General features: G+C 41.9%; 1 protein-coding gene across 1 annotated transcript in view; it reads right to left on the minus strand.

Annotated features, from left to right (window-relative positions):
• Positions 1-3446: 3446 nt before the first annotated feature.
• The window catches only part of DNAJB14 (DnaJ heat shock protein family (Hsp40) member B14), a 70554-nt gene continuing 46505 nt past the window's right edge, over positions 3447-27495 (minus strand). Inside the window, exons 4-8 of the mRNA XM_073601502.1 lie at positions 26173-26358; positions 25616-25704; positions 23062-23171; positions 15383-15549; positions 3447-10067 (exon numbers count right to left, since the gene is read on the minus strand). Coding sequence (XP_073457603.1) covers positions 9943-10067; positions 15383-15549; positions 23062-23171; positions 25616-25704; positions 26173-26358 — 677 coding nt within the window. The 3' untranslated portion in view covers positions 3447-9942. The remainder of the gene's footprint in view (positions 10068-15382; positions 15550-23061; positions 23172-25615; positions 25705-26172; positions 26359-27495) is intronic.

The raw sequence follows: 27495 nt of genomic DNA on the forward strand, positions 1-27495 counted from the left end.
CCAAACAAAAATAGCCAAATTTTAAATGGCAACCTGTAGTACACTACGGCCAAAAGCCGAATCTTCGGCTGCTTTAATATCTACCTGATAAGATCTTGTGAACATATGAACTGCAGACCAGGTAGCAGCCTTATAAATCTGAGCCACAGATACCAGATACTGAAAAGCCCAGGAGGTTCCTACACCCCTGGTAGAACAAGCTCTCACCCTAAAGACGGGAGCCTTACGTTTCAGACCATAGGCTTGAATGGCTAACTGGCGGACCCAATTGGCAATGGAAGCTTTGGAAGCTGCCTGCCCCTTCTTGGGTCCTTCTAGTAAAACAAAAAAGAAGTCTGATCCTCGGATCTCCAAAGATCTAGACAAATACCGTATTTTTCGCTCCATAAGACGCACCTGACCATAAGACGCACCTAGGTTTTAGAGGAGGAAAACAAAAAAAAATATTCTGCAGGAGGTTATTACACATTAGCATTCACCATTCAGTTGCTAGAGGTTACTACACATTACTGTTTGCTGGTTGGTTTCTAAAGGTTATTACACATTGCCACTCACCATTCCGTTGCTAGTGGTTACTGCACACTAATTGTCTGCAATTCAGTGTCCCCCCTCTGCAAGCTGCTCAGTCCTGCCGCTGCTTTAATAATCCCCACCCCCACTGCTGACAGAAGAAGGGAGAAGGGGGGGTGGGAGAACACACAATGCACTGCCCGGAGAAGGAAGGGGAAACGAAAGCCCCTTCTGCCCAGAGAAGGAAGGGGGACACGCTCCCTGTCAGGACGGGAGCTTCTGTGTGTCTGTGACAGGGAGCGTGTCCCCCCTCCTTCAATAGCTGAGGAGCAGAGCGGCTGGCTTGGTATTCGGCTGCGGCGGGGCGCTGGTCTATATTCGCTCCATAAGATGCACAGGCATTTCCCCCCATTTTTTGGGGGGAAAAAAAGTGCGTCTTATTGTGCGAAAAATACAGTAAACTGACTGCCCGAATTACGTACAAGGAATGCAGTTGTCTATCTTCCGCCGAATGAGGCTGAGAGAAAAAAGAAGGCAAAACAATGTCCTGATTTAAATGAAAGGCCGACACCACCTTTGGCAAGAAGGATGGAATAGGACACAACACCACCTTGTTGTGGTGAAGCATTAGGTATGGTTTCCTACACGAAAAGACCGCCAATTCTGACACCCTTCTAGCCGAGGTGATGGCCATCAGGAAGGCTAGCTTGTGTAACAGCAAAACGAATGGAATTTCCTTGATAGGCTCAAATGGTTGTTTCTGTAGCACAGACCGCACCAAATTTAATTCCCAAGGACACATAGGTGACCTAATGGGGGGAAGCAAATGAGTTGCCCCCCCCTGCATAAAGGTTCGGGCCAGCAAATAGGAGGCTAAAGGCCTTTAAAGAATACTGACAGGGCTGAAATCTGATCTCTGATTGTACTCAAAGCCAATCTGATTTCCACAGCCGACTGTAGAAAAGACAATTCTCCCAATCACGTATTTCCAAGGATGCCTTTTTCTGGCCTCACACCAAGCAATATAGGCTTTCCAGATCCTTCCTAGTGATCGTTTTTCTGGCATTCACTAGGGTAGACACCACCGGTCCTGAGATGCCACGATCCTTTAACACCCTGGCTTCTTGAGTCTTCTGTGTGAGGCTCGGGTACCATTTATCTTAGCATACCAAGCTTGTTTCAAATGGATCCAATCAGTCACTCCCTTGATTCATTTTAGAACCGTGCTGGGACTTCAAGACCTAGAGATCAAACGTGCCCATCCACCTTGCAGACAGTGGTAAATACATGTACTTCCTGTATGGGAGGGGTTATATAGGGGATCACTTCCTGTCTAAAGACATTTGGTCTACCAGTGTCCATTCAACTGGAGATGAAGTATAACCCAGTAGGTAATGAATATTAGCCTAACTCTGTGTCCCATGATATATGATAAAAGTTACATTCCTAGCATGCAGGGAATGATAGTGGTCACAAATACTTGTGCTCTCAAACAAACTGTCAAACCATCAAATGGAGGGAGTCATAACTGATCACATGTGCAGCACCAAGGCAGTTGCAGATCAAACAGAAATTAATATGGCAGCTTCCTTGACTGAAGAGGATAGAAGGCTTTAGTTCCGCTTTAAAATGCTACTGGGGCTGCTCTGGGATGAACTGCCACCCTGGCACAATTTTAAAATGGCTTGGGGGATCAAGTGGTTAACAAGCAGTAAAAAATAAAAGATAAATATAAAAAAAAAAGTCAAATATCACTACAAAGACATTAAAGTCAATTTCTAACAGCTCAGAAACAAAAGGGCTGATAAGCTGCAAGATAAGAATTTGATTCCGGTGTTGAAAAATTTGAAACTCAATTGTTCCACCATGCCTATAGGTACAGAGAGGTTTGTTCAGAATATGTAAATACTTTAGTATGCATCTGGCCACAGGTTCACTTTAAGGGACACTCATCCCTTTATCATGCCAAAATATAAAGACTTTATGCATACATGCAATTGCATTCCAGATTAAAACTGCATCCATATATTTTATCACAAGTCACTTTAAAGACTAAACTTTCACCTTAAAAAAGCTACATACATCCCTGGTGCTTCTTAACAAAAGTTTGCAAAATCTTAGTTTACAATTAGAAAGCAGCCATAGCTTGAGTAGAAAAGCCTGTTCCCTGCCAGCATGAAGTAAAGGAGACTGTTGCTCTCTGTGCAGAGGAAGTGATCTCTTTTTAGAGATCTCAAACACCCACTACCAAGCTAGAGCTTTCCAATCAGCAGTGAGCTGGAGTTGTACTTTTGGCAGCAGAGCTTTATGTCAATTGGGCTTTAAGTTGCCATATCTGCATACATGTCACAGTTTAAAAAAAAAAAAATGGAGGCATGTCAGTCCCCCTCATTCATTTTTATTCTTTTCCTCTTACCTTGTCTGCTGGGTTGTACTCAAAATAACATACACGCATGCCCAGGGAATCCACTGACATCAGGGGGATGGTTGTTTCTTGCAGCCGATCCCCTGATGACATTGCTGCAGTGCGATGTATATTACCCCTAAGCCTCCTGGGATACATGATATGGATATCCCAGGTGGCGGGGATGTTGGGGGGGGGGGGGGTAGGGTTTAAAAAGCACTCTTGCCTAGGCGAGTAAGGCATAGGCACGGGCTGCGCTTCACAAGAAACCTTCACTGGTTCCTTTCAATGACCCCCGTATTGACATGGAGTTCTGCATGATGGAGTGCTGTGGGGTCCAAGAGATCAAAAAAAGCCAAAATGAGTTTCTGCAGAATTTAAAAAAGGACAGAGTGGCGTTTGGCAGCAGAAAAGATAAGACAAATTTTATCTGGTACCACTTGATATGGGTGAATCAATTTCATACTTCTAAAATCCAATTTTTAGAATGACAAATGGAAAAATATGAATCCAATGTTAGGAGAGACAAAGCTAAAATAACAGCAAGTTTAATGTTAAAATGAAACTATACATTTTAAAGAGAACACAGCATATCACCAGTTATTATTGGTCAATTATAAGAGAAATGATGGCAATATACATGCAGAGATGAAAAAGGCACAGTCATTGTAAAGGAACATTGGTCATACAGAAAAAAAGAAAAACAAAAAAAAAAACAACGCAGTTGGTGTAGAACAATAGGCACAATAGAAACATTACGTCTCCACTTTTCTTCTTGACAAAGCACTTTATGTGTAGCATATGGCTATGTTCAATACATAGATAGAACCCCCATTAGCATTGCACTAGAAGGTAAGGTGTGGCAATGATACATAGATGTTTGCATGCATATTTTGCATGCATTGTGAAGGAACCTATCCAACTGACTTGAATAGGAAATGCAAGTCTGTGCAAAGCAGGCTACCTTTATTTCCCCCACTGCACCATATAGGTGTGTACATTACATATTTAGAACAAGTGATTTAAATGTGCATTTTGCCTGCTTTGGAGAATGCACAAACCTGCTTCTAGCATCACAAAAATGGTTTTAGCCAAAAAAAAATAAAAATAAATAATAATAATAATAAATTACAACATCCGTCATATTAGCTTTTTACTTTAAAGAGTATCTATTGACCAAACAATCTCCAAACCAACCTATAGAGACTGAGGTTCACTGACTGTGGGGAAGGGGGATGCATGTTCGGAAATTAAACAGTAGGGAAGATAAAGCACTCTAACAGAATTATAGTGTTATTTTACATATATGTAAGTGACAGAATTATCATATGTTGTATTTTTTTCCCCATGCAGGGTAAAGCAACGGGCCCACTTTATAAATGATCCTGTCAGGAAGTGCCAACAGAGAATACTCTGCTTATGCCACTCCATTCAAAAGCAACCATCCACTGAAGCTTTTCACAGAAATCAACATTCTTGGGAGTATGAATCTCCCAGTTCCTCCCAGCACCAACCTCTATAGTGGTTTGGAGGTACCAGCGAGTGCTGCGGATGACCAAGAGATCAAAAATCTCAAAATATCAGTTTCTGCAGACATCAGAGTGGCATAAAAGGTAAGCATTTACCATCTCTCATGAGGGGCATTCTTTGTGGACATTTTAATTTTCCTGACCGGGTTCACTTTACCAAACACCTCTACAGATGCATATACTAGTCTGTCTTTCTTTTGCTTCCCTACCACTCATTCAGTCGCTCTAAATGGCCAAAGCTCAGGTTGACGTCTAAGTGTGCTCATGGAATCTACCACTGAAATTACCCACAGACAGAAAAATGCAATGCAGAGGCTAAATCAACATATTTTTGGATGCAACCTAAAATGATACACTTGAATCCTTAGGTTAACCAATGTAGGATGTAAAAATGTTTCCTATCATAGTAGAGAAGGTCAACTAAATTGAAAGAAAAAATATAAAATCAGCCATAGCCACTGCTGGTACTCAAAAGGAGAAGTGTGGGGTTCTGAAAAAAATTTATACTCTCCTCCCTTCTGCAGCATCGGTTCGATGCTGCTGCTGTCTTTAAGCCCAAGAACTGAGTGATTACATGACCGTTGATCAATCAGTTTTCAGTCCGCAGTGAGAGATGACAGTCAGTTGCCACTCTCTGCTCTGCCCCTCCAGCTTTCACTGGAGCACCAGGCTGGGGAGAAAGCAGGAGCAGTTGGCGTAGGCCGGCCATTGACTGTTTGCATCTCGGCTGGTTCAGAAGGAACTGGCTGAGATTCGAACCATGTATGGGCAGGTTGAATGTACCCAAGTTGGTTGATCATTAACTTTGGTACGACTAACCTGTCAGATTTGACATGTGATTATTGCAAGTGGCTATCATAGCCACTAGCAGTAATCACTGTGTTCCCCCACTAGGAAAACACAATGGCTGTTGATGGGGGAATCTAGCGATTTTCTGGCGCTGCAGGAAAGAAAATCACTCCATCTATGGCCAGCCTTAGGCTCTCGGAAAGGATCAGTCAATCAGAGATTATTGTAGGGATCCTTCCAGAGTTTGGAGCGGATCTGTAACATCAGCTTTAAACCGCTGTCGGATGATTCTAGGCCACAGGACAGCACAAGTAAGGGCACTCCTGTGACCCGCAAGAGAAGTATGGGCTTAAAAGTTTTGGCCAAATTTCTTTTAACCTGTCTCATAACCCTTTCCCCAACTGCTCTTGGTGGGTGACATCTGCTCATTTATTGTAAAACTGTAAAACATCTACCAGCCTAGGTGGTACACTACTTATAAGAGACAAATGGTATAAACTATAAATACCATAAACCATGGTATTTATAGGATTTGTCCCTTACAAAATCAATGCATCTGCATTGAGAGAGTGCAGCTGCCCTGAGCTTGTTGCTAATTACCATTGCACAGGTGTTATAATATTAGCTTGATACTCTACTTCGGTATATAGACGAAAAAAATTATGGAAGGATTAGTACCTCAAATCAGACTTTTGTTGCTGCCTGTGTCCCTGCTGGGAAAATCTACCCTATTTGTCCTCCTAACCATAGTCATGGAGGCAAACAATGATGGGAAAGCCAAAATTTTACAGTCGTTACCACAACAGGAACGGAGGGGAAATCTTCCTTCAGGGACACCTGACCTCGTGACAACTGTCTAAGATGGAATTTCCCAGCTCTAACTTTTCAGAGATGTCTGCTCACTTACTGTTACATCTCTGGGGCACAAAGCAAAAGGAAAATCTCCCTAACCAAAGATAGCAAACAAAAAAATAAATTTATATGGGATTTCACTATTCCCTGTTCTATCCAAAACTAAGAAAAAAAGCTTTGGCTGTACTCTGGTATGGAGGATTAGGTACAGTATATCATTTCGCGATTAGTACCTGTCTGAACCTGTTCATTTCACTTAAGCAATGGGCACCTAAAACAGAATAGGCTTTTTAAAGTGCCAAACAATTCTCAGAAAAGACAAAATAAGTGAGAAGAAAACATTGCACATTTCAATTGTCCAAAGGCAGAAATAAATACATAAATACATAAAGGAATGATTTATCCTGTCCCATGATCAGTAGATAAAATCTTTGAAAACACGGAGAAGACATTTTTTTTTTTTTTCTAGACAAGGGATGATCTTTATGTCCTAAAAAGAAAAAGATCACTCTTGAATGAACTTAGACAACTACACAACATCCCCTAAAATAAAAACCTCAATGGGCAACAAAACTTAAAGTGAAGTTTGGGTTTTTTAATTTTTTTTTTTAGATCATACTTACCCAGGTGGATGCAGCACTGATCAGATGCTGCATATGACCCTTGCTGACTCTAAGACTGAGAACCGAGTGATCAAACACCGCTGATCACTCAGTACTCAGAGCTCCACGAGCAGAGAGCTTGTGACTGTCGGTCATGGCTGTCTGCTCTAACCCCCCCCTTCATGGTCCCACGGTCACTGCTAGGCTAGGGAGGGGGAAGAGAGCGGCTGGCTCAGGCTCTCAGAGAGGCTGTGCCGGGTGCCGGTCCAGGCTCCTGGGTGGATCCCGACCATATGGTCGCAATCTTTCTCCAGTCCAGCTCTGTCAGCTGACAGTGGGCTTTGGCCCACTGTCAGCTGAAAACAGGTCACAGGAGTGTAGAATGAACTGCACTCTTGTGAGCCACAGAAAAAGTATAGCCATGACATTTACAATGTACTAATGTATGAATTGTAGCCAAAGTCCAACACACCATTTTAAAGTAAAGCCACAGAAAATAAAAGCAGACCAATGCCCACGCTGTAAAGAAGGCACTCTCCATTACCTTTACTTATGTTCCACTATCCCATCCACTACCCTGGTAAAAATTTGCAGATAATTAGATATGGATCTTTTCCTAACCTTTAATAATAAGCGACGAACCACCAGGCCTGAGTATGGTCACATTGTGAAGGTTGGGGGGAGCAGGGAAGTGACATGTATTGCTTAGCTCTAGTATTAACCAAAAAAGTGCAGTCAGTATTTGTATTGGATTTTGATAGTGGTCCCAACAGAATTTAGGTCAGCAGACAGCTGTAGGGGGTAAGTAACTGTAACAGTGGTTATCTTCTACACAGTGGGAGGGTCAATTTAAACATTTGTTTTTAATACAGGTCCACTTTAAGTCATAAGTCATAGAGGCTGGGAAAAGACTAGCTGCAGTTCCTTGCAGAGAGGTTAAAAAGGACATGAAGTGAGCTGTATAGGGAAAGCTTACATCCTTATATTTAAGGGCTATATATAAAGGGCTGAAATCAAAGCTCCACACCACTGCTAAGAGTTCCAGGTACAACTTTATTCCATTAAAGGTCAGGGGTACACTTAAAAAAGGTAGCCAACGCTTTGGCTACCTTTTGAATTGTACCCCCAACCTTTAATGGAATAAAGTTGTATCTGGACCTCTTAGCAGTGACGTGGTGCTTCTATTTCAACCCTTTTTACATCACACTACAAGCCAAGGAGACTGAAGATCCTCTGGGGTGTAGAATCCACCTGCACCCCGGAACCAGATTATTTACACCAACAGTAATACTTTGAAGTGGATGTAAATCCGATTCATGAAATTTGACCTAAGCACATATATCTGTAGTGTTTACTTATCTCTCTCCAAAACCCTAAGTCCCGTGACTTTCTGCTATTTTGTTCCTCTGTTATCAGCATAACTTCTGACAAGTTCTCCGCGATGAGAAATAAAACCAGCCTGAGGTTTTCCTCAGGGTGGGTGCTATAAATAGATTAGCAGAGAGCTTGTCTTGTCACAGCACAGCTCTGAAAGCATCTTTGTTTCTCTGCCTATGTGGAGTGGGGGGGTGTGCCTTTCCTCCAATCAGCTGTCACACAGTGTATGTCCAGAATACACTTCTGCGGCTGAATGAGGAAGTAAAAATACTATCACGATGTAAGGATTCTAAAGTATATAGCAAGCTGAAGACAGCAGATATACCTGTAAAACTTATGTAGGGAGATTTGTTTCATCTCTGTGTACAGTCTGAGGTTGTTCACTTCACTGGCTATAGGAGAGGGTTTACATCCACTTTAAGATAACAAAATCAGTAAAATAAGCCTACAGGTCCTGCGCTATCTTTTCACTTTCCTCAATTATAGTTATTTTTTAGGTCACATCCCGACAAGATTTTTTTTTTTTTTTTTTTTTTTACCATGAGTTTCAAGGCACTGCACTCCAGGTGCGTTGTGGAGAAGTCTGGGGTTGCCGTCCAAAATAAATGGAACTGTACCACACCAACCCACATGAAGTGCAATATCACAAAGCAATGGTGTAAATCCAGTCTAGAAACACACAGCTAACGCCATGTTCAGAAAACCTTACAAGAAAACTGGCACCATGATTTTGTTGCATCCTTTAGCACAACATAGCAATAGCCTGAACAGAGAATGGACCTAAATGTAAAATATCTTAATTTCTATACAGGTTTGCATACTTTTTGTACACAATAGTTGTGGCTGCTTCATTTACTGAACAACTTGTGTTTTAGCAGACCTTTCAATGTCCTCCATTTATGGTCCTGTGTGCAACACAAGGCTAGATTATGCAGTATAGAAAATGGGAGATGACTTTAGCGGCTGTTTAAGGGTCTGGCTGGCTTAATTAAAAAACTGTGAGCCATCTTAAAAACCTTATTCACATAGTCCCTGCCTAATAGCAGACACCATAAGGTGTCCGACATAACTATTCTTAGCCAGAAAACCTCCTCTGTGCATCTCTTGGATTTGGTTATATTTTGTTATAGAAGCCCGACTTCCCAGAGTTTAAGGACAAGCTCAGCCCAACTACTATCCTCCTGTCAATGGAGAGAAAGTCAATGGTCATTAACGGCACTCTTAATGGACAGGGTGAAGGGAGGTGGGCAGTGCCTAGCCCAAAAATGAGGAATCTCAGGTATTTGTATCAAATTGAAAATAAGGCACACAGAGGAGGCTCAGAAATAATGTGCATTTTGTGCTGCTTCCTCTACAACAGAACTTTTGGTTTTATTTAAAATGGCTTGCAGGTTAAACTTTAACAAGAATAGTTGATGGACCTTTTAAGAAATGTTTAGTGTGAAAGGTCAATTTAAATTTACCAGCTACAAGAAGATTATCAATTAACACAAATACTTTTTGGTGTTAGATTCACATTAAATGGATTCTTTTAATGACGGGGACAGAAAAATGTACATATAAATGCGTTAACTCTTATATACACAAGACATCTCTGAAATATTTACATTACACACATGAACCTGGAAAAATGTGCTCATTGTGTTGTATCTAAATTTTACACACTGTCGGAATTTAGTTACATGTCATTGGAACTAAAGCCAAAAAACATAAAACCATAAAAAGGACTCCGTGACCTGCAAGTTGTATCAGGAATATACAACGAGCTTGATAGTCGGGTCAGGTTTCTCTCCTTGCCTCACCGTCCACAGTAAAGTAGTTCTTATATTACAAGGAAGAAAGTACATCTATTTGTAGGCAGACAATAGTTTGTGGTTCATCATCCTCCTCGATAGATTGAATTCAATCGCTCAAGTTCTTTGCAGTATTGCATAGCTATCGTCTCTGCTTTCGCTCGCAGTCTATCATCTCGGTAGACTTTTGCTGCATGTAGTAGATCAGCTTCTGTAAGTAATAAAAATAAAAAGCATCTTGATTAGAACATTGCCATATAAATTTAAGCCAGAAGAATTCGATTTTTGCTTTGAGGCATTAAGATAATAATAATCAGGTGCGCGCGCGCACACACACACACACACACACACACACACACAATCAGGATTGTCCCTTAACGGGCAGATTATTCTTCTGCAGCATTGTTAAAGAGACAAAACATGGAGAAATCTGCATGTGCTGTAGAGATATCCTGAAGGTTTTATTTTTATTTTGCCCAGACATACGCATATACATAAAGAAACGCATTTGTCGTTGGGTGTGGCTACGTACAAAAATGTAGATTGCACTATACGTTCCATATTGCAGCACACAAGCGTGCCATCATTTATCTATTATGTTTGTGTGTATAAAAAAAATTTTGTGTATTTTTTCTTGAAATTATGTTTAACTGTGTGCAATTACCACCATTTTATTCTCTAGAGTTGCTGCTTTCAGAACATATATATTTTTTGGAGGGGAATGTTAAACTAACTTTCTTTTTTTTTTCTTCAGAACTAAAATTTCTTTCTGCTGCTTTGTTCCTCTGCTATCAGCATGAGTGAAATCCTGACAAGTTTTTCTGACACAGAAAAATGGTGACAGGGGAAGGATCTCCAGCTGATTGACAGCCTCAGCTCTGTTCCTCCGTGCTGTGTGAGGAGGGTGTGTCCCTTCCCTCCAATCAGCATTCAGAGCCCTCTTCACTGAGCTCTGTCCCCCCCCATTTTTTTTTAAATGCTCAGGTAAGATTTATAAAATCTGGACTTTGAATGGATGTAAAGAAGAGAAGACTGCAGATAAACAGGTACAACGTATGAAGGAGAATTTGTTTTGTGTATCACCTGAGGTCAGTCACTCCACTGGGTATACATATAAGGGTCTACAATCAATTTAAGCATGTGTGCAAAAAAAAAAAAGCTATAGCAGCAAAAGGGTTAAAGTAGTTACAACCACTTTAACCCTTTTGCTGCTATATCCTTTATTTTTCTTTTCTTTTTTGCACACATGCTTAAATTGATTGTAAACCCTTATATGAACACCACTCTTACATATACCCAGTGAAGTCACTGGCCAGAGATTAAATAAATCCTCTTACAGTACATAAGTTGTACTTGGTAATCTGCAGCTCTCTTCTCTACACCCCTGCAAAGTGCATATTTTATACAGCTTGTCTGAGATTTCAGAAAGCAGGGAGTGGGGAGCTGAAGTTACACTCTGCAGAGCTCACTGAGGAAAGCGGACTGGAGGGAAGGGACACACACCCTTCACACAGGGCATAGGAACAGAGCTGAGGCTGTCAATCACAGGCTGTGTGCTGGAGCTCCCTCTCCGGTCACTTGACGCATGAATTAAATATAATTTGACACCACAATCAAATATGATAATTCACGATTGAGAAATACATAATATATTGATAGTGATAATAATAGAATTGGATTAAACCATAGATGATTAACATACTAAACATGATAATAAATATTTAATACAGATAAACATGATTGGTACAAAGAATTCAGAAACAGCGATACAGATCATCATATAAACACAACAGGGTAAATAGGTCATAAGCCCTTAATAAAAGCCAATACAGGGTTAATTTGAAAACTCAAAATTCATAATTTGGGCAGGCTAGCCTTGGCACCCTGAGTTGGAAACTCTAAGCGTTTCATGGATTACTGCCACTTATCAGGAGTAAGATGCAAGATTATACTGTTACGATGGTAGGACGGATAATAAGGCCAGGGAGAGGTGTGTGCAAAACTGCAGCTATGTGAAAAGGGATGTAAGAAAAGGCAATCCCTGTGTAGTATCAGTGGCTTGCAGCAGCAGAGTGAGCTGTCCCATGTGAAGTGAGATTGAAAAGCGTAGAGTTTCCAACTCAGGGTGCCAAAACTGGCCTGCCCAAATTATGAATTTTGACTTTTCTAATTAACCATGTATTGGCTTTTATTTAGGATGTATGACCTATTTACCCTGTTTAAATCATGATCTGTGTCATTGTTTCTGAATGCTTTGTACCAATCATGCTTATTGATTATCTGTATTAAATATTTATTAACATATTTGGTATGTTAATCTTGTATGGTTTAATCCAATTATATTATTATCACTATCATTATTATTATTTAGCATATATTATGCATTTCTCAATCATGGATTATCCTATCTGATTGTGTTATCAAATTATATTTATAGATATAATTCATGTATCATCACTGCAATGACACGCCACATATAAAGTCCCATCACCATTCCTTCCTTCTGTACCAATATATTAGGGATGGAGGCATGCTATTGGTTATGTTGGGTCACAATTACCTTTGGTTGTCCTTTTTATCTGTTGGTGTCAGGAAAACTTGTCAGAAGTGACTCATGTAGATAGCAGAGGAACAAGGCAGCAGACAGAAATGACACTAAAGCTGCCCATACATGGATCGAAATTCAGCTGTTCTGTTCAACCGCCCTGTCAGATTTTGGTTGCTTGATCAGCACTGCAGGTTATAGACTACAGCACTGATTATTATTATACAGCATTTATACAGCGCCAACAGTTTATGCAGCATTTTACAACTTGAGGGTAGACAGTACAAATACACTTTAATACAGTAGGAATCAGATCTGTGTATTCTGATGGCGGGGAAGTCTTCCCGCTTTTAGAATTCAAAGATACAGCTTGGAGGATTCCCCCATCCACCTTGAATGAGTGATCACCTGCTGGTTGAGAGAAAAAAAAAAAAAAAGGAAGGAGGATTAATGAAAGCTACAGATTTAAAGCGGAGGTCCGCCAAAATTTTTTTTTTTTTAAAAGTCAGCAGCTACAAATACTGCAGCTGCTGACTTTTAAAATATGGACACTTACTTGTCCAAGGTGCCAGCGATGCAGGCACCCAAAGCCGATATGTCGCTCGGCTCTCGGGTGCTGGCACCACCATCTTCGGTAAGGGAATCAGGAAATGAAGCCTTGTGGCTTCACGTCCCGGTTCCCTACTGCGCATGCGCAAGTCGTGCTGTGCAATCCAGATGGTCCCTGCTATCTCTGGGACCCGTGTGTTTCCTAGAAGACAGTGGGGGGGGGGGGGGGGGGGTGGCGTAGACTATGCCTGGAAGTGGGTGCAAATACCTGTATTATACAGGTATCTGCACCCCCCCCCCCCCCCCCCCCCCCCCCGAAAGGTGCCAAATGTGACACCGGAGGGGGGAAGGGTTTCCCGAAAAGCGGAGGTTCCATTTTTGTGTGAACCTCCGCTTTAAATAAAGTGAAAATTACTTTAGTGGGCAGTTTAGTGCTCTGGATTAAGACAAGTACACACTACAGAGGGATATCCTTTGTTCATATTTCATGTCTGAGGTTTACAACTGCTTTAAAGAAAAATGTTTTAATTGGTGGTTCCCCAAGTTCTATAAATAAACTATAAAAACAAAACAAAATTAGACAGGAACAGAGTACTGCCCACCAATACTAAAAGTGGCTGCACATTGACTTTCATGGCACGATCACCAAGATTTATTTATTTTTTTTCCTAATGAAAGCTACGGATTTAAATATATTATTACCTTAGTGAGCAATAGGGCCGTTGTCGCTGGAGAATTTAAGAGAAGTATGGGTTAACAAAGAAAAAAAAAAAAAATTATACTCACCTTGGTGGATGCAGCATCTGTCCCCAGCTGGCTTTAAGAACAAGAACTGAGTGATCAAAGACTGCTAATTGCTCAGTTCTCAGTGTTCCATGAGCAGAGAGCTGGTGGCAGCCAGTCAGCAGCTCTCTGCTCTGCCCCTCCAGTGCTTACTGAAGTGCTGGGCTGTGGAAGGGGCGGGAACGGCTGGTTCAGGCTTTCAGCGGCTCACCAACTGCCGGTCGAGGCTTCTGGGCCAATCGTGACCATAAAGTCGTAATCTTTTCAGAGCCTGGATCCGCACTGACGTCAGCCGACAGCAGGCTCTAGTCGCTGACACCTGAAAACAGGTAACAGGAGTGCAGAATGAAGTGCACTCCTGTGATTCCCCAGGAGAAGTATAGCCAAAATAGCTTTGCCAATACCTCAACATTCGCCTCATCCTAGAAATGAGTGATAACCCAATAACGCCGAGTCGCTAGACATACAACAAAAGGCATCTACTTCATTATTCTTCAACACAGCCAGTAACCTTTAATTAACCAACATGCAATGTTCTTCACACATGTTCTTCTAAACATTGCAGAAATCTAGCTAAAAAACTTGATTCTGTTTGCTGTGTGCAAAGTCACATAAGCTGCATTAGCACAAGATTTTACAGAGTGGAGATGCTCATATGCACATCCTATATTGTCTTTCATGCTGCACGGAGTCAAAGTGTCTTTCCATACAATGACTAGTGCACCCTATCTAAGCAAGAAACTTGCGCTTGGTTAGGTACATCCAGGTAAGTTGCATTAAAAAAAGCAGTTTTCAGGAAAAAGAAGTCAGGTTGGACAGGTCATGTGTCAGGATGCGGTATAGTACCACTGACAGTCGGTTTGTGAACACCCATGTGATTAGATTCCAGTGCGGCAAAAAAATGGTGCACGCACCTTTTCCGTGCAGGTGCGGCGCGATTTGAGCCATTCAAAATAAATAGGCGCAAATAGCACTGCAAAGAATCACATGCGATTTGAACAGGAATGCGGGGCGATTCCTGTCCGAATCACATGCGGTTCCCCACACCGCACCAGAGTGAACCTAGGCAAAAAAAAAAAAAAAAAAAGATGTAACCACCCAAGAGAATAACATAATACTGTGCCATATTTTCTTTTTAATACCATAATTGTTTTCACAGTTGTTTAAGCCTTAAAGCCCTTTTCACACTTGGCATTTTGGAATCAAACATGTGGCAGCAGTTTTGGGAAGACTCTTTTCTGTGCCAGCAAGACTGACCCTGTGCACAAAGCCAGGCCCATAAAGACAAGGGTTGCAGGGGTTTGGTCTGTAGGAATTTGAGTAGTGTGCACAGAGCCCTGACCTCAGTCTTACTGATCGTGGGATATACCTGTTGTGAGCCAGGTCTTTTCCAACATCTGTACCCAACCTAACAAATGCTATTTTGCCTGAATTGGCACAAATGCCCATAGACATGTTTAAAATCTTTTGAAAAGAGTGGGAGGTTGTTAGCTGCAAAAGGAGGAAGGGGTAAAACTCAATTTTTTTAATTGCCATGGTTTTGGCATGGGATGTCCTAAAAGCTCATAAAGTTATGATGGCCATATACCCACAAACTTTTGGCCATATAGTGTAACTCAAAACAAAAAAAATAATCTACAAATACTTACTCTGTTGTTTTTCTCGCCAGCAATTATTCCTTACATTAGCCACATAATCCTCTTCAATATTCTTTTCTAACTTCTGCAGTGACATACCACTATAGTCAGACTGAAAATCCTTGCTTACGTAGTATGGTACTTGAAGATTTTCGGTTAGGCGCTTGATGGTTTGACCACTGAGGAGACACAGAGAACCTTATCATCAATAAACCAACAATAGCATTAGAATTGCTCCAATGACACAGAGGCAAAGTAGTGGCAACCCCACAAATAAGGCAAATCTAAAAATAAAATTGCATTCTTGCGTGAAAATATTGCTTATTGCATGTTCTCTCCACCATTATGATGGTTAGCTTTTGGTGCATAAATAGCTCTGACATTTAACAAAATCATTGCATTTCTAAGCCAGAATGATCTGGTTTACAGAATTCACAATCCATAGTCACAGCCTTGTGAATACTTCATAAATGTGAAAAGGAATTTCTAGGTCACAGCTTGGGAAATCACGAATTCACATGAGGCTGAGAAATCTTTTAAGACCTGCACAAAGCTTTGACCTTTGCTAAAAGTGCACTTTTTTTTTAAACAATTTGCAGGTCACATGCTAATCACTAATGAATATTGCATTTTTACTTCACCACAGAGCAAAGCATAAAGCAGGCCATAGAGGAGTCGAAAACCAAAACAAAAATTCTTCTTTTTTTCCCCGTATCATTAGTGTGCCAGCTGCGACACGCAATTTTCGTGCCGCAATCGAAAGTGCCTGATCCAACCTGCTGGTTTTTGTTTAGAAAAGCAAAACAAAATGATGGCACAATTGCATGCACCCTTTTTCTTTTTTCAAAGGACAGAACATTTGGTTTAGGACTGACCTATGGCTGGCCTCAGTTTGCTTACAAGACTCCATAAGCTTTAGATCAGATATATGGAATATTTTTTTTTCGAAATATAAAAGGTTTTAAAGCCAGTGATCACCTTTCCCCTCCTCCAAAGGATTACCATTGCACCTGCCTTTTTTCTGGCTATAGAAACAATGATGCCCATGCAGTGCCTAGAACATCTTGATTGAAAATGTATACTTTATTTTGCAAGAAAATATACAAAAAAACAAATACTTCAACAGAGTACATTCCACTCTGTACTGTGACGCAGCGCATAAATATACTACATAACAATACATTTCCAAGCATACAAAATAAATTACATTCATCCTGCGGTATGATGCCTGATGTGTTGTGCAGAGTAATAATACCCCGAAACATCACATCATGCATGACGCCGCATTACCCTGAGAGCATTACTTTCAAAAACATGTCACATAAAATCAGGTCGTAAAATCTAGTACCATTCAAATGGGCAACGGGTGTGATGGGGAGGGGTGGAGGAGATGGGGAAGGGGAGGGAGAAAAAGAGTTCACAGGCCCGAAGCTTTATTAAACTGCCAAAGGATACACGGGGGAAAGGGAGGGGGAAAGGGGAAATCTTCAGACCTCCTCTTCCTCCTTGAAGTCCATCAAGTGATAGTCTCTAAGCAGACTGTGTACCAGTCTGTGACAATCCTCGATGGACATCCTCTCCCGCTGGTGGATGAGGCGCTTTCTGGCGCACCACAAAGCGTCCTTAAAGCAACACAGCACCCACCAGGCACCATCAATGTCCTCCTGTGAATGAGTTCCACAGAAGAGTCCGTTCAACACACCAAAGTGTGTGATGGCAGTCTGTGGTACAAAGTCATTTAGTTCAGGTTCCAAGGCCCTCAACAGGTCCTGTGCAAAGGGGCACTCCCAGAAAACATGAAAAGCAATTTCCTCCTGGATGATGCAAAAGGGGCAGTGCCTGTATCTGCACATGTTTCTGGCATGCATGAATATCCTGAGTGGCAACCCCCCTTGGATTGCCTCCATGCCAGATCTTTGTGCCTGTTGGTGAGTCTCCTTGAAGACACATTCCTCCAGTCCACTTTGCAGGTGGCTGAAGGGAGGCCTGGAACAGTCTCAACAATGTCCGATGCTCTTAATCAACTTGTGGATAGTTTTTGGCTTCCACAAGTTGGGCTTCACTCCATGTAGCCCCAGCTCCTTAATAAACTTGATGGTGTCCAAGTAGTACCAAGGGGTGTCCCAGTTGTAGAGGATGGAGCTGTCCCATTTGTCCCATCCAAGGGACCTCCAAAGAGGCAGGAGGAAAAAAACGGGACATGGAGTTACCACCAGAGTCCACAGTTCTGTCAACCAATGTCCTGCGGATGCAGTTACAAGCAAAGCACACCCTCAGTAGGGTAGAGATGTCTGGCACGCCCTTACCGCCCTTGAGGGGTTCCTTGAACATAACCGCCCGCTTCACTCTGTCCATTTTGGAGCTCCAGATGAAGTGAAACACCGCCCTGGTGATGGCCTTGCAGGTGTTAACCGGGGGGGGGGCCAGGCCTGGGCGAGGTACTGCAACACAGGGAGAATCTCTCTGCGGAGTACCAGTGTTTAGAACATCTGGTTAAGGTAACAATCAGGACAAAACGTCCATAAACAAACACATATGTAGTCATCTGAGGCCTATATGTAGAAGAAACGGTGAGCCCATCCAATACAGAGAATTTTCCAGACTAAGGCCAGCCATAGACAGAGAAAGTTTCTTTCCTGCAACTCGATTCCCCCATCAACACAAACAAGGTTGATAAGGGAATCCCTTCCTGCAGAGCCATTGTGTTCTCCCGGCAGGGAAAGCCAGTTGAACAACTTGGGTACATTCAGCCTGCCAATACAGGATTTGAATTTCAGGAGAGTTGAACAGGGTATGGCCGGCTTACGTGTGATGCAGGGAAAAAGAGAAATATAGGAAGGGTAAAAGAGAGGAAAGGTGGGGATGGGGCGGAAGAAACAAGGGGGCAGAAATGAGCAACAGAGGGGAAAGAAGGGGGGTAGGGAAAAAGACAAGGTAAGATGGGCACATAAAAACGCCTCCAAAAATGGACTCAGTCTTGAAGGCAAAATAAAGAGTCAGACATAACTCAGGCTTGAGGAGTTAAAAATGGGAAGGTGTAGGTATGCCATGGTTCCCATATGCTAAAGAATTTAGCTTGCAAAATATTAAGGATATATTAGACAGTTTTTCACTGACTTGCATCATTTTAAGAACATTACTTAACCTCCTGTAGTTGGACACTGAATTTCTTCCATGCTCTGGATATCGTATGTTTAACAACCAGGTACAAACCGGTTGCTAGATTCTGTTGAACTGTTGATAAGAAAAAGGTTCCAAGATTGTGTAATGGAGAAGGGCTATCCGAGGGTCCTGTGTGACTACTACATGGAACAAGGTTTGGAGGATGGCAAAACATTCCAGACCAGAAGATAACCAAACATCAGATTTTGACCATCGAATGTGCAATACATCACCACATCACAGCCCCTTAAATACCTGTTTCTAGGATTCAAGACAGCATGAGCTATTTGTGCAAGTATCCAATACCACCAAAAGAGAACCTTGTAAGCAGCTTCCATCAATCGCGCTAAAAGAACATTTTGCTATCCTGGACCCGATTTTCCAATTCTAATAAATTATTATCCTGCTCCACTGTAGTTGAGCATCATGGGAAATGTAGTTCCAAAACATCTGGGGTGCCAAGGTTCCCCATCACTGGTCTAGGGGATGCCAGACAGTACAGGAAAACATGCTTAGATTAATTTCGTATAAAGAAATTGTGAACTCCTAATGCCGCGTACACACAATCGGACTTCTAGTCGGAAAAAGATATGATGGCTTTTTCGGTGGGATTCCGCTCAAGTTTGCCTTGCATACACACGGTCACACAAAAGTTCGCTGAACTTTCGACCGTCAAGAACGCGGTGACATACAACTCTATGACGAGCCGAGAAAATGAAGTTCAATGCTTCCAAGCATGCGTCGAATTGTTTCTGAGCATGCGTAGGAATTTTGAGCGTCGGAATTGCCACAGACGATCGCATTATAATTAGTCCAGCCTCCAGGGGCTTGGTCTCTATGGATAAGAGAGGGGAGTTAATTTTTAATCTAGGATCCAAGGATTTTGCCAAGTTCACCTTTACAGGCCTTCAGTTAAACCTAGTAGAAATCGGACGAAAAATACCACTTTTGAAGTGATCGTACGATTATCTGATCGTTCGTACACAGCTTTCAAGAGCCGATCAGGAGTTCGATCAAAATTATTCGGGATAAACACGAAAATTTCTCGTACCAGATCGTACGATTTTCGTTTAATCAGTACAGTTTGTCGGAAAGCATAATACAAATTTTTACTCGGTTGTACATAAATGTTCGTAACTTTAGTAACATCTCCATTTTCGATATATAGTGACTAGCATGCAAACCCCCCCCCCCAAAAAAAAAAAAAAAAAAAAAAAATCGAATGATCATTCGTCTGATAATCTCATTGTGTGTGCCAGGCTTTAGGGGGCTGGAGGAAGTGTCAATGGACTAAAAATGCGGCGATTACCGCACTCGTATTCCATTGAGGAATACAAGACCGTCTTCTGCGGTGGCAGACAGGAGTTGTAGTTTATTAATACACAGATCTCTGAATAAATGAATGCTGGGTTCACACTGCCATGCCAATTTTAAGGGTGACAGTGGCTGCGGGGGGAGAGTAATCCCATATGATATCACAGGGAGGGGGGCTCTTCATGTTACATGTTATGCCCCAAATACAGGTGTAACATGTTGTGGGGGAAAGAAATCGAACAGCATTATTGGGGGATCAGAAGTGGGTTTCTGAGCCCTTAGGTAACTGGCTTCAGACAGGCTGCTTCTAATGTCTATAAAGAGGAAGAAGAGGTACAGGCTCCTGTTGTGAGGGTGTTCAAAAAGTTAACCAGCAGTGAGCAATATTTTGTATACTAAAGCCTAAGCCTACACCAAAAAGGTTGGAAAATATCTATTTGCTTTGGCAATACAAAAAGGAGGAAGGTTTTTTTTTTACACAGCAGGGGTCTCCAAACTTTCTAAACAAAAGGGAAGTTTTGTGTCCTTCAGACTATAGGGGGGCTGGACTGTGGCTATTGGGAGTAGAAAAGGTCCCAACGTCAGTGGGAAAAAATAATGCCCCATCGTTTGTTTCAGTGGGAGTAATTGTGCACCATCCTTGGTGTCATTGGGATAAATTGTGCCCCATGGTAGGTGTCATTGGGAGGAATTGTGGCCCATTGTTGGCGTCATTGGGAAGAACTGTGCAGGTATCCGTGGATGAAACAGTGCCCCAAGAGCCAGATAAAAGCAAGCAAAGGGCCGCAGTTTTGAGACCACTGCTTACAGGGAAGAGAGGAAGTCAGCAAAGAGACAATTTTCTTTTTCTATAGTTCAGTTGGATGGGGTGAACCTTTACAGGAAAAATGACAAGGTGAACACCGTACAGCCTCCCCACCCCCCAAGTCCCCAATGTATTTACCTGAGGAATGCTGAGTTGTTTGTGTCCACGCAGCTGGTAAAGTGATATGAAAAAATTCTGTTCTTCCAGGATGGACCAGAGATATTCCGATCGCTGGGGTGGGCACTGACAGCTCAGCATTCCCTGAGGCAAGTACAGCGGGGATCAGGTAAGGGGGGGGGGGGGGGGAATGTATGGCATTAGTTCACCTTTTAGTTTTTCTGTGAAGGTGACCACTTTAAGCTTTTTTTGCCAACAAATTTATGTCTAGACCACTGTAAGGCCTTCTCAGTTCTTTCAGTAAGTAAAAGATCAAACTTCATGGCATAACTGTCTTGTGTTTATTTGTTGAAGGTTGTGGGTTTGGATTTCCAGGCCTCTTCTGCCCATGCTAAAAAAAAATAAATAAATAAATAAATAAATAAATAATTGTACAATTCATGAATCCTCTGTTCGTGTTGAGTCTTTCTACATGAGGCCATTTCCATCAGATGTTCTTGAATAGTGGCCTTGTTGGCAGAGCATGACAGGGGAAGACACCGAGCCATTGCTGTCTGAGCAAAAGTTTAGAATGTTTGAGAAAGTCATCGCGTTTCCTTAAAGTGTATGTAAACCCCAAAAAAATATTTTTAATTAAGACTTCTACCTGGTACGGGAGAGGATTTCATGTCATCTATGCCCAGTCTTGCTACGAAGAGTTAATCCAGCTCTGAGCAATCCTCTTATCTTTTTTCAGTAAGAAAAAAAAAAAAAAAAAAAAAAAAAAAAAAAAAAAAAACACACAGATAAGCCAATTTCTTCTCTGTGCTGTTAGTGAAAGCCAATTTACTTTTCTCATGCAGGCGCAGACCCAGCTTCACATCCCCCTCTCACAGCATCTCACAGCTATCCCAAAATCTCCACTACAACCTGTGTTCTAAGAGTGTGGCACATGCGCAGGAGCTGCTCTTCCTAAGGCACTAGATATTGCGGTTTATTTATTTAATTACTTTTCACACATTTAAGGGTTGTTTGCCTTATAACGAGCAGCTCCTAATATAAATAATAGCAATTTGTGCGTGCGGGTAAGGGAAGTCCTTCTACGTGCACAGGTGTCACAGGGGGCCGTGAGCGCGCTCTGCTTCTGCCCAGACCGCGGTCTGTGTCCCCTGTGCACGCATTTATAACAAACGCAAAGTTTGTCCTCCCGATGCTGGCTGGCCAAGGGTAGTGTAGAGGTGGGTGATGAGTCTAGTGACGTCACAACTCCGCCCACCGAGTGCTGGAGCATAGACTCGCCCATCAAATCCAGAGATTTGCGGGCTCCGTGTGAGGAAGGGGGTGACTTAACAGGTAGGGATATGTTCAGGAGTTTAGAATCATGAATGGTGGGTTTACATCCACTTTAAGGAGGGACTCCATTTAACCTCCAAATAAAAGTTGATGTGTCAGGAGAAGACACAAAAAACACAACAGGCTAGGGCTTTGATCTGTCCGGGGTGGGGGTAATACATATATCTATCCTGGGCAACCAAGGGCAATTGTTACATTGGCATGAAAACACGTTCAATTCTGCAAAAACTATGTTGGGGATTATAGTAAAAAGTAAAGTACTTGGTCCAAAGATGCAACTCATAACATCCACAAAGCTAAATGTCTGAAGGAGAGAATGCATTAGATATTCTTGGGAGGTATCATAAATGTAGTCGGCTCCTCAGGTGTATTGAAGATCAGGGGCCAGAATTAAAGCTATATTAAAGACCCCTAACAAAGCCAATGTGCCTTTTTTGTGTTGAGAAAAAAACCTTAGTCAAGAACAGGTTGGGAGCGTAGTAAGAGATCACTTCCAGATCATACAATTTGCCCTGCAAAAGTATATGTCTATGGGGTCCACCAGCTCCAAGGAAAAGAAAAGCTATTAGGACTTCACTAACCTTTCCCCAAGTAGAAGCTTTGCAGAATGAAACCTGGCCTCTTGTGAACAAACAATATCTACCTCATGAGATTTAAAGTATGGGAAGGCTTTGGTTCTCTGTATGGCTGTTTTAAATCCCTGGATATTTTGAGAACAAATCACTGAAGTGCTGTGAGGTGATGGTGGATCATAGCAAGAGAATCCCTGTGTGGCATTCAGCACCTTTTCAATTTTAAATTGTAGCATATGTGACAAATGTATACATGTTAAATCAATCCTTACAGTGACAGAGCAGACAGACACAATTAAGTTAGAAAGTTAGCCACAAAATGAATGCAGGATACAATGTTAAGTATGCAGTGTGTGTGTTCATTTAAATTACTGAAGCTGTTCACTTACGATCTGGGGTATAAACTGTATGGAGGATTGGAGACCATTAACTGGCTAAGCAAAGACACTAGTATCAATACAATTATAGGCATTAGTTGAATAAGCATGGAGAAGCCACCCTGTGGAAGAAGAAAAAAAACAAAAATGAATTAGTGTTATTACCGGACAACATGAAAAGGCCATTAAACAGAGAAGATTTAAATAAAAAAAAACAAAAAAATACCTGCAATTTTATTAGGCATGTTACATCGGCAATCGCATTAAAAAAAACTTGTTCCCCAATGTCAAAACCCAATATTGTCAGTCACAGTGCTCTGCTCTGACCCCTCGTGCTCACTAGAGCTCTGGTCTGTAGAGGGGGCAGGAGTGGCCGGCTCAGGCTCTCAGCGGCTCGCTGAAAGGCTGATCCAGGTGCCGGGTCCAGGCACATGGGCAGATCCAGAATTTATTGTCACGATCTTGCCCGAGCTGGCTGTGTGATGTCAGCCGACAGAGGGCTTCAGCCTGCTGTATGCTGAAAATGGGTCACAGGAGTGCAGAAAGAACAAAAACATAAAATAGAAGCTCAAAAAGGATCCAGGGTCCTCAGTTCCCATATTCATGGTAACCCAAAGAAAGGGGAAGAGCTTGCCAGTTAAAAACAAACTGATATTTATTATAAAAACAGTATCACTTACATGGAAGTAAGGTGTAACAAACATGGATAGTAAGCCAGCCGGCTACGATACGAATGCTCATTCCTCTGGAACGCTGAACAGCGCAGTGACATTAGCACCTTTACCTATGGCGAGCTTTTCCCTTTCTTTGGGTTACCATAAATATGGGAACTGAGGACCCTGGATCCTTTTGAGCTCCTATTTTATGTCCATCGGCTTGCAAGAGGCCTTTGGAGCTTGTTTCTGGTTGGAGTCTGCGTTTGCCATCCTTGGAGACAAAGGCCCTGGCTGAGTATTAGCTGCAAGCGATTCAGCTTGTGGTAGCTGGTAAGCATGCATTTCATGTGGTGGAGGCTACACTTTGCACGTTGGTGTGAACTTGTCATCTGCACGAGGAGGACTCCAAACACTTGGGGCTCACCTTTGTCTATCAGCATCAACATCGGAATTTTTGCTCATGTTGCCGATTTCTTGGGACTCAATAACCCATGGCGTTGGCTCACATATGGTCACTTATTTATTCATGTTATAATTTGTCACGTATTAGAATTGTTCACAGAGCGCAGCTCTCATATTTTATTGGTATTTTTTTGTGTAGATCTCACTTAGAGCTGCTGCAGATTTTAGGGTTTATATGACACAGCGCAGTTCTTTTTACACACGTTATTTGATGAATATAATAACTTCCTTGTCATTGTGTGCACACCTGAGCGGGAGACATGCAGATTGTTCTGATGTCAAATGGAGTGTTTTTTTTAAATAGTGGGGAATGAATCACATGGGCAATCTGGCTGGAATCTGCATGCCGACACGAAGTCCCAACAGAAGTGCACTTCCTAGGGTGAAAACACAGTTATTCTGTAGACTACAATAAGGGTGTGTTGTCTACCTACAGCAGGAAGTCGTCCCTTACTGGCAGGTTGAACAGCTTCAAACTGAAGAGAAAGCCTGCGTTACAAGTGCCCCGTAAGTCCCTCAAAATATGTGAGTAAAGGTACAATGCTATTCAAGGCCAGGTCACACCAGAAGGCAGTATGGGAAAGGTGAATCATGTTGAAATGCACGGCCCTTGCTATCTGCATGTAGGTGCCGATGTACTGGTACTGGCACCACAAAATAAAGATTGCAAACGCAGTGTTTTTTTCCAGACACCAAAATGCATGAAACCTTAGTACCAGGTGATGTGATGCACTTTTCTTTTTTTTTTTTAAATAATGCAAGCACTACTTGTTGTGATGTCCAGTGCATCTTGTAGCCCACTCAAATAAATGAGCTGTCAAAACATCACACAGGAACGCGTGGGGCTTTAAAATGGTTGTAAACCCTTTACAATCACTTTTTACTACAGGCAAGCCTATAAATTAGGCTTACCTGTTAGCTACACTGGATATCTCCTAAACCTGCACGGTTTAGGAGGTATCCCTGTATTTGCATGTGCCGATGTCATCGGCGCACGCGCACTTAAGCAAACTGAAGCAACGGCACGTATGTGCCGTTGCTTCAGTTAGACTGTGCTGTTAGCAGTGGCTCCTGCGCGCACGCGCGGGAGTGACGTCATCGCGGCTCCGGCCAATCACAGCGCTGGAGCCGCCATACCTGGAAGTAACCCCCAGGGGAGAGATGTCGGCCCCCGGAGCGGCGAACGAGGACCGCTGCGGGGGCTTCGATCTCAGGTAAGTAACTCATAATGAGCTACTATGCATACTAGCTCATTATGCCTTTGTCTTGCAGGGGTTTTTTTTATTAATTTTCTTTTTTTTAAGGGTTTACAACCACTTTAATGAGAATGTGTGCATTCCCGTGCGTTCTCAGTGTGAACGGCACTGAGGAATATTTAAGGTTTGTATTAACAAAACACCTTTAAAAAAAAATAATTATCCAAGCGTTCAATAATTAGTCATACTTACATCCCCTCTTTCATCTTCCCTGTCATGACCACTATGATGCTGGTGCTGACTATATGTCGTGCGTCCATTAGAATATGTACGAACATTTGCTGATCAGGAAAAGAAAACAAAAAAAAACTATAAGCTGCAAATCTGTATCTCTAGAAAAAGGCAATAAACATACCTAAGGCTTGTTAGCTGCGATTGTCAACCTAATACAATTGAGGTAGTAGCCACTGTATGTACCATAAATGTAGCTAAAATTAAACAGTAGTATTCAGTCATTCCAACGTTGCCACTAACCTGTAGCGAAAAGGTAAATTTATTATGTTGGCTCAGCTAACAAAAACACTACCTCCATTGTAATTCAATGACACGCACACTTTAAAATCAGTTTTACGTTTAAATCTTACAATGTCACTGCTGCAAAAACAAAAGAAAACACACTGATAACCAGAGAGCTATTTATGATTTTTTTTTGTTTTTTAATTGGTGTGTACAGGTTGTTTCAACCTGCAGAAATACATGTGCTTAAAGCAGTTTGTAGCATGAAATCACAGCATTTTAAATAGTTTTACCTGAAGGGAAGCCTCCTCCAAAGAACATGTTAAACAGATCTTCAGGAGTTATATCAGCCTCGAATCCTCGGTGATAATCAAAACCACCATTTCTGTGGTTGGTATGCATGCGTTCCTCACATCCAGACAGGTCATATTGCTTACGTTTCTCTGGATTACTTAATACCGCATATGCATTTCCAATTTCTGGAACAGAGAACCAAGAAATGGTTTCATTGATACTTCAATACTTTTTATACTCTATACAATGAGACCTTGGTACAAATATCTGTATTTTCAGATACAAAAAAAATTGTGTGTTCCAAACCAAAACTATTTTATTCAGTGAGGAAAGAAGAATGCAACAGGTTTGCAAGTACAGATTTACAAGCTATATGGACTGTAACAACATTTAAACCAAAGCCCAATTACCAGGTTTGATTCTCATGGATAGCTAAGCATGTGAGAAATATGAAGAATTAGTTGATGGTGCTGTTATAACTTACTGATCTGAAGGATGCTGTGTTGATTTCTACTAACTCAACACACAGCGTAGGGCAAGCTTCCTACATGGAGGAATAAAAACCAAAAGCATGCGGTTTTTATTCAGGAAAGAAATTTGCACAATACCCCCAGCAACACTGACAGGGCTGACAGGGGAATCCCTCTCGCTGAGATATTGTATTGACTCAGGAGGGGGTCGTGGAAAGCCGTGATTATTGTTGGCAGCTATAGCAGCGCAATAATTGCAGGTGAATCAGGCAGGCTGGTTGTACCCAAGTTGATTAATCGATCAACTCAGTACATTCAGCCTGCCCATATATGGTTCAAATCCAGCCTAAAGCCGGCTATAGACTATTCGAATCTCAGCCGGTTCAGCAGGAACCGGCTGAGATTTGAATAGTCTATGGCCGGCTTTAGGCTGGAATTCTACTTTAATGACGTCAGGGTTGGAGAAAACCCTAATCCAAACTAAATGCATTTACATTTATGCACAAAGCACCATTTAAATTAGATTTGCGTGAAACCGTTTTGGTTTGTGGCACGGAAGGCTATCATATGTATTCACTAAGTTTGTACACAAGATCAGTTGATAATGTTTTTATATAGACTAGCCTTATTCAGAAGAATAAGCAGCAAACCATACGTTTTTGAGTGTTACTTCTGGAAGGCATGCCATTTGGAAAGAAACCTACATTTTCAGCGAAATCAGTTTTGGTCTAAATGGCATTTTTTTCCATAAATGTTTTATTAAAAAGATTGCACGTAGTACAGTATAGAAGATAACTAGACAAACATGGGGCTAAAGTACAGATCCAGAGAAGCAAACTCAATCCTAGGTCT

Source organism: Aquarana catesbeiana, linkage group LG01 (assembly GCF_042186555.1).
Source record: "Aquarana catesbeiana isolate 2022-GZ linkage group LG01, ASM4218655v1, whole genome shotgun sequence".
Classification (NCBI taxonomy): domain Eukaryota; kingdom Metazoa; phylum Chordata; class Amphibia; order Anura; family Ranidae; genus Aquarana; species Aquarana catesbeiana.